Source organism: Poecilia reticulata, linkage group LG12 (assembly GCF_000633615.1).
Source record: "Poecilia reticulata strain Guanapo linkage group LG12, Guppy_female_1.0+MT, whole genome shotgun sequence".
Taxonomy (NCBI): Eukaryota; Metazoa; Chordata; class Actinopteri; order Cyprinodontiformes; family Poeciliidae; genus Poecilia; species Poecilia reticulata.
In genome coordinates, this window is record NC_024342.1 from 2,874,537 (window position 1) to 2,881,872 (window position 7,336).

Below are 7,336 nucleotides of genomic sequence, written 5' to 3' on the forward strand. Positions count from 1 at the left end.
TTTGGCATATTTAAACACAATAGGTTTTTATTGCAACATTTCAACATTAACCTTGACGTAATGAAGCGTTCATAAATTAAAATAAATTTATGACATGCCCTAACAGTTTCTAGCTTGCAGAGTCAATACTTCAGTGGCATCTCCCTCCTGTTTTTTATTTTTTATTTTTGGCTGCTATTAAAAACAGGTCAACACACAAAGATCAGTCAAGTGGTTTCATTAACAGATTGCACACAAAGAATATTAAAACTAGATATTTACATTACTTAAAAATATGAATAATCACTTATTCTCACTCGGTGAATATGTGTTAAGGCAACACTTTATGCAGACTGCTTCCTTGCTTGACATCATGGGGGAAAAGGCAGCTAAGATGGATACAATTTCCAAAAGACTTTAGGAGCCACAGTTATCTTTTCAAACAATTCTATCCAAATCTGGGAAAAATTTAAAGAGTCTTTTCAGGAATCAGATGGATTATCGCCAGAAGAACATGTTTTGGTACATAAAATTTAGTGTTTCTTCACATAAACTGAAGAAAGGAGGTGTCAGCAGCATGTTGGGGAGGGATTTTCTTCTAGAGGCTGGTGCACTGTACACAATACTGTAGGTGGTACCATAACATCAGTCAGGAGTGGGTATTTCAAACAAACATCAATCACAAGCACAGAAGGTTTTAAGGATGACCAAAGGCCATCACCAACCCCTGATCTTGTGGAAAGATATCCGAAAACATTTCACCTAATTCATAAGGGTTCAAGGAGATTATACTAAATACTGAGGAAATGTACAGGTCTAAATTTGAATAAATGTCTCATTTTTGTTTTTGACACTGACAAAAATCTTACAGGTTCATTTGCAAAGAATTGGCTAATATCGAGTTCAACTGCATGAGATTCTGGGACTGAGGATTCCTCCCAGTGGGACGCACTTCAGCAGACTCCTTCCCATGTGGAGGAAATGCTGTCCCTTATGGTAAAAGACCAGGGAGAGAGCTGGTTTCCAGGGTAATACTGGGGTTAGTACACATTTGTGACTTTAGGCCACAAGTCAAGAAGAAAAAAGTGATTCAGCGTCTGTGGGATACCTTGTTTTACTGCACAGACTCTGACTTCAGAAGAAACCAAGACATGAGATCACGTTCCCCTCACACGCACCTCATTTTCTTTACCTCACATTCCAGATTGCTTTACTGTCTGGAAATGGTGGGTAGAAGGTATGAAGAGAAGGGGCGGAGCCAGAGAGTAACCTGTCATCGACCACACCTCCAAAACAGCTGGTGGCAGCAGTGAAATATGATTAGACAGCATAAATTTATGAATACAATACTGATGTTGTGCTCTGAACTCTGGTGCCGCTCAGTTGTTGGCCACTTCTGAGTGAGCAACGGGAAATTTCTAGCTCCACCGCTGGTGAACATGGCAGGTCCTGCTGTTATATACATCGACTTTAAAAGCAGAACTCAACAAAGTTCAGCAAAGTGCTGAAAATACAACCAGGTGGTGTGAGGCAGCTGTTACTGGTGACTCTGGATCACCCAAAAGTGTAAATGTGTTGTGTTCATGATCTAGCTAATCATGCAGGAAATTGATCCAAAAATAAATATTATCTGAAAAATTATCATTATTAATTAACATGCACTTATCATAATCTAGTTAATGCAATGCATACTTTGATAACTATGGAATCTCAGCTGGACTGCTTGAACTGACCTCTGTGGTTCAGTCCTGAATCATTCTGGCACGGTTTCGGTGCACTGCATTCACAGTACTGCTTCTCATCCTCACATTAATCAGCTTTACAATTAAGGCTCCAAACAATTAGGAACTAACGCGCAGTGCACTGAGAGACGCTGAGGTTAAATCCAGTCGTCGTGAGGCAGCGAGGTGACCAAAATGTGAGATGTAACATTTGCGTGTCCTCACTGCAGCCTCACGTCCCCTCTGCTGCACAGAGTCTGCAGCTGTTCATCCGCAGGAGGAATCACCTCCACGTTGTAGCTAACCTTCTTGGACTGGAGGATGCTGTAGCTGTTGTCAAAACACAGCACATCTGCAAGGGACAAGGGATGTGGTTGGCAACAGCTAGCAGAGAACACAGACACATTTGTTACACACAGACCACACAAAACTCTTTATAGCAGAGCCAGATTTACCCATTCACATACATATGTAGAGATACATACATTTTGACCAATTTTCTTGACAAACATCCAGATAAACCTGAGGAAAACGAGCGGTTACTCACAGACTCCCGGCTCCGAGCAGGTGAGGCAGCTGTCTTCTGGGACCATGTGAGCATTGTACCGCTCACCGGGAAGAACCTGCTCCATCTCGGCTACCTTCTGACTCCCGCTGTCCTTGGTGCGCCGGTACACTCCAAACCCGATGTCTGCGCCATCGCTGGCAAACTGCCACCTAGTAGGGAACAGAACTGCGTCTTATTCTACTGATACATTTGTTTTTTTAAAACACATTCCCTACATGTACTAAAACATAACTGATATTTGTTGAAACTAGAAAAAAGACACGTTAATGAGACGCAGATGGGTGGAGACAGTGAAGCTGCAAGGACAGAAGATACTGAAGTTCGTATGTTTTAATTAAAAATACATAATGTAATGTAGTATTAAGGGGAGGTATTGTATTTTTTTCTAAAATAAACAAGAATCTATCAATAACTACAAAGTTATTAACACACACGTTTCCCAAATTTTTTTGACATCAAAAAGAGTTGTTTCTCTTAATGCGTGTTATTGCTCAGTGTGTTTCCGACCAGATTTTTGCACCTGCTGTCATACCTGAGGAGGCTGCTGGGGGCAGCGACGTCGTACTCCAGCTGCAAGCTTGAGCCGCGGCTGATGGTGACGCTGCTGTCGTACTGAACCTTCAGCGACTCCTGCACGTAGTAAGACTTGGGAACGTTCCCGCCGTAGTTGATCTAGAAGTGCAACGGATGAATCATTTCTTTCAGAACCTTCCAAACAAACTGGATCTTGCCTGAGGGTTTCTCTGCTCACCATCGTTCTGCAGCGAGGGTCTCCGTCAGGGTCGGTCAGGGTTCCTCCGTACACCACAGGAAGCTGGTCCGGGTCGATGTGCTTGCGCAGCACTTCCTGCCAGTTACCTCCAAACAGCCAAACAATTAGGAGAAAAAGTCAGTAAAACCATAGGAATGAAGGAAACAAATAATTTGGACATAATTTGCAATTATGTCCAAATAGTAGTTTTATTAGAACCTTATTCTCATTTAATTATGACTTTACTCTTGCTTTAGTACAACTACTCTCATATTGTTACAAGTTTATTCTGGTAATTTGACTTTAATCTCGCAGTATGACTTTTTTCATCATTGTATTACAACTTTACTCTTGTATTATTACCACTTTATTGACATATCATGATTTGATGCTTGTATTATTATGATTCTATTCTTGTAATATTATTACTTTATTTTCTAAATAATAAAAAATTCTTAGCCTAATATTCCGTCATACATTTCCCCGCGTTTGCGTTATAGTCCTGTGGTAATCTTACAATTTGAGTCCAATGTCTTAAATAATAGATTATTTATTTATCGCTACTATGATTATTTATTGCAGAATTACTATTAATTCTGTAATAAAAAAGCATAAACCAATATAATTTAATAAAAGGAATAATACAAGTTAACATTAAACAGATCAATGTCAGAGACGTTATAGTTTGAAGAGATATGAAGGCGAGTCATCTTACTTCCTAAAACCACGATTTTCCGTCGCGTTTCCTCACACAGGAAGTGTTTGATCAGGTTGTAGGCCATCGGAAACATTTTTGGAGCTGCAGCAAAAATAACAAAATAAAGAAATTCTTCAACTTCAACTTGAAAACACAACTTGAACAATAGTGAGACCATGTCGCAAATCAGGTGAGGTACCTTTAATGAGGAGCAACCTCTTCAGCCCCTCAGGGTAGTTGTCTTCATACATGGTGAGGACCTGCAGGAGATAAAGAGCAGCTCAGACACAGACTAAGGCTCTGAGAAACAGCGTGTGATGAATGTGAGAGCGAGCGACAAACCTCTCCGTAAGTCTCAATAGCAGGTTTCCAAATGTGCTTCAGTCCAAGTCCTTCACAGTCATAAATCAGAGTGATGGACTCTATGTTCTTCCCGAGCTGAGACAGACAGAGAGGACATGTGAGAGGAAGAGATGAGGAGAGAAAATATGAGGGGAAGAGAATGGAAACAGAGGAAGGGAAAAAAGTTTGAACCTGGAAGGAAGATGAAGAAAATGGAGGAAAAAAAGTGAGTCTAGGTCAGCCTGTGGTCTCTGGGTGCCCCCTAGTGGTCTGCAATGTACTGCATTTAAACAACCGTTATTTGCCGTGATGTGAGCTCAAAGTACGACACGTACAATTACCCTACCAAAGGATTGTGTTTAAAAATAATAATGGATAAATAGCTTAAGACTGAATCACTCAAATGAAAAGCTGAAAATACTGGTATGAAGAAAACATCACCCGAGCTATATGATCAGAGAAATTCATGTCTGCAGGGATATTTTTCAGTTTCTCGGGGTGAGTTGCAGAACTTTTGTTTTTAGAATACCATTATGATACATAGTACGCCACTGGCACGCAGAGGTCCGCCCTGCTTGAGTGTGATATGACAGTGACAAGGATGTGAGGAGCGTTGCGCCCCATGCTGATTAACTGCATCTATAACACCTAAACTAAAATAATTATTTTACGTCAAGCTGAGAGAAAACAAAGATTAGAATCAACACTTTCAGAATCTGTAAACTCAAAAATGCTTCAGTAGGCATTTGAGTTTACAAAATGCCTGTGTGTCTTGGCCAGTCACATTTACAAAATAAGAATCGCAGTTTTCATTAGGATGAGCAAAGAAGATCTCTTAAGTGCATTAAGAGATTAATATTTTCATTTCAGGATGCATATATTAAGATGTTGCGGGGACAATTTCAAGTTCTATGCTGTGACGTGAGCTCAAAATGCGACACGTACATTTACAAACATGTTTGTGAAAAACAGTTTTAGGAGAAGCAAACATTCTTCTGTTTCTCACAAAAAATTAAGAGACAAGGGGAAGAGAACAGAAACAGATAAAGGGAAAAACAAAGTTTGGAGGTGAAAAAAATGTAAAAAGGGAGGGAAAAAAGTGAGTCTAGGTTTAGACGTGAGAGGAAAGCTTGTTCCAGACCTTCTCAGACTGCCTCCGACACTCCCGCTGCAGCATCTCGATGTGTCTGATCTTCGTCTTCAGGAAGTCCTGTTTGGTGGCTGACAGCAGCAGGCCTTTGGGGTCCAGAGGGCCAATCACGTCGTACCAGATGGGACTCCCCTCTCGGTCGTAGCCGCACATCCCACCGGATACGTACTTCTCAATAACCTTGAGAAGGACAAGCATGAGCGTCATCAAACATCGAGACAACGGAGTGCATCTCAGACGGGCGAGTTACCTCTGGAGGCTTCCAGTCAGTTATGATGGTGTCCACTTTCATCTGCTTCCTGAACTCCACATGCTGTAAGAAAAGGAAAAGGAAGCAGAAGAAGAAATAAGAGTCTCACAAAAACCAGGAAGTAAAACGAATGACGAAAAACTCCAGCACAACCAAATTCAGTTCAGAAATTCTTTCTTAACCCCAGAGAGAAATTAAATGTCATAGAACACAATTTTCTTCAAAGACTTATTGTAGATGATGGTGGCTGTGAAGTATCTCCTACAGCAGTAGGTATCACAGCATATCTGAGAAACCCTCTGACTGAAAACCCTCTGTTGTTGTACAACAGTTTCATAAAGAAGACGGTCAGGGTTGCTGAGACTTTTCTGGATTTTCTGGGTAATCCAGAAAAGTATGGATTGTCCATGTGCACCGTCATCTCCAGACACACCACAGAACAGAACCAGCATTCTTTATCAGGTTGTTGAGCTTCTTTAGCTCTGATGCTGCCGCCTCAACTAATGTTGGCAGAAGAGATTATAATCTCCACTGCAGATTTATACATGCCCAGCTGTCAAAAGTTCACTAATGGAGACCAAAAACAAAAACCAGTTGAGAAATTCCTGTTCAATTATTAACAATGCTACATATTATATAACCTCCTTGTGCAGTCTGTAGGTAAAAATCAATAAAGTGAAAAGCAATATTTGCTAGATGAATGTAAAAACTGTGTAGGAAAAATGTAAAGACTTGAGATGAGTCTGAGATACAAGGCAGAGAGATCACAAAAATCTCACCTTCCTGATCATGTTCTCTGATTTCTGAAGATTGAAGTTACGAGCTGGGAAGAGAGAAACAGAAGAGAGAGCGTCCATGTGAAAACATGAACGTTTTATTTCAGTCAGCACAGAGCACATGCAGTTATTCTTTGGTTTGGTAATTATGTCTCCTTCACACCAGTTTGAAGGAGACACTGGTGTCAGGAAATATTCCCTGATATTCCACACTGATGACCTTTTTGAGACATATTGTTTGGTCTTATTTCTTAACAGCAAGAAACATATAAGTTATATGAACTGTTGGGAATAAATAATTTTATTATATCTTCAGGGGAGAAAGAGAAAGCCCCCAAATTTGATAAAAAGAAATGGAATTAAAATTCACTTGTTTCTAGAAAATTGTTTGGTAAACCGGAGATTCTGGGTTTGAATCCCAGTAGTGCCTCCAAATTGTGGAGATGATCTCAACTTAGGTTCTTAATGTAGGAGGTTCAAGAAGAGTCAGTAAGTTGAATTCATGAATCCCATTTAATAAGATGAAAGTGCAGCGCTGGTCCATTGTCATGCTTTCCTTGTGGTCTAACACAGCAAAATGTCCCCTAACAACAGATTCTGATTCCTTTTGGGCCTTTATCTAAGCTATGCTCTAAAGAGGTCCGTGCTGCTTATTTAGGAACTTTTCCAGTATATTCAATAACCTTCTGAAGGCCAATGCGCCTTATGAGGGCCAAAGCCTGACCTGAAGTGGGTGAGCACACTTTTCAGGGATAAAGGTTAGGTTTAAATGTATGGTGTAAATTAAGTTTTGGTTAAGGTTTGAATTAGGAATATACAGGTACTGGTGTGAGGGTAAGAGCAGTTACTAAAGTTAATAGAAGCCAGTACTAAGTCATAAATATGGGTAGAAATACAAACATGCACCTCTTCTCTAGTGGTGCCTGCTCCGATAGCAGATCTTGTGCTAAAGTCCATTTCCTGCTGCATGCAGTTGAGTGCATGTGTGTCTGTGTTCTTGTATTTGTACAGTCATGGCCAAAAGTTTTGAGAATGACACAAATATTATATTTTCACATGATCTGCTGCCCTCTGGTTTTCATGTGTGTATGTCAGATGTTTT

General features: G+C 40.3%; 1 protein-coding gene across 1 annotated transcript in view; it reads right to left on the minus strand.

Moving 5' to 3' along the window:
* The window catches only part of sec14l7 (SEC14-like lipid binding 7), a 12,312-nt gene continuing 4,976 nt past the window's right edge, over window positions 1–7,336 (minus strand). Inside the window, exons 3-12 of the mRNA XM_008423262.2 lie at window positions 6,238–6,281; window positions 5,459–5,521; window positions 5,200–5,388; window positions 4,059–4,154; window positions 3,916–3,976; window positions 3,735–3,818; window positions 3,020–3,126; window positions 2,801–2,940; window positions 2,248–2,417; window positions 1–2,052 (exon numbers count right to left, since the gene is read on the minus strand). Coding sequence (XP_008421484.1) covers window positions 1,922–2,052; window positions 2,248–2,417; window positions 2,801–2,940; window positions 3,020–3,126; window positions 3,735–3,818; window positions 3,916–3,976; window positions 4,059–4,154; window positions 5,200–5,388; window positions 5,459–5,521; window positions 6,238–6,281 — 1,085 coding nt within the window. The 3' untranslated portion in view covers window positions 1–1,921. The remainder of the gene's footprint in view (window positions 2,053–2,247; window positions 2,418–2,800; window positions 2,941–3,019; window positions 3,127–3,734; window positions 3,819–3,915; window positions 3,977–4,058; window positions 4,155–5,199; window positions 5,389–5,458; window positions 5,522–6,237; window positions 6,282–7,336) is intronic.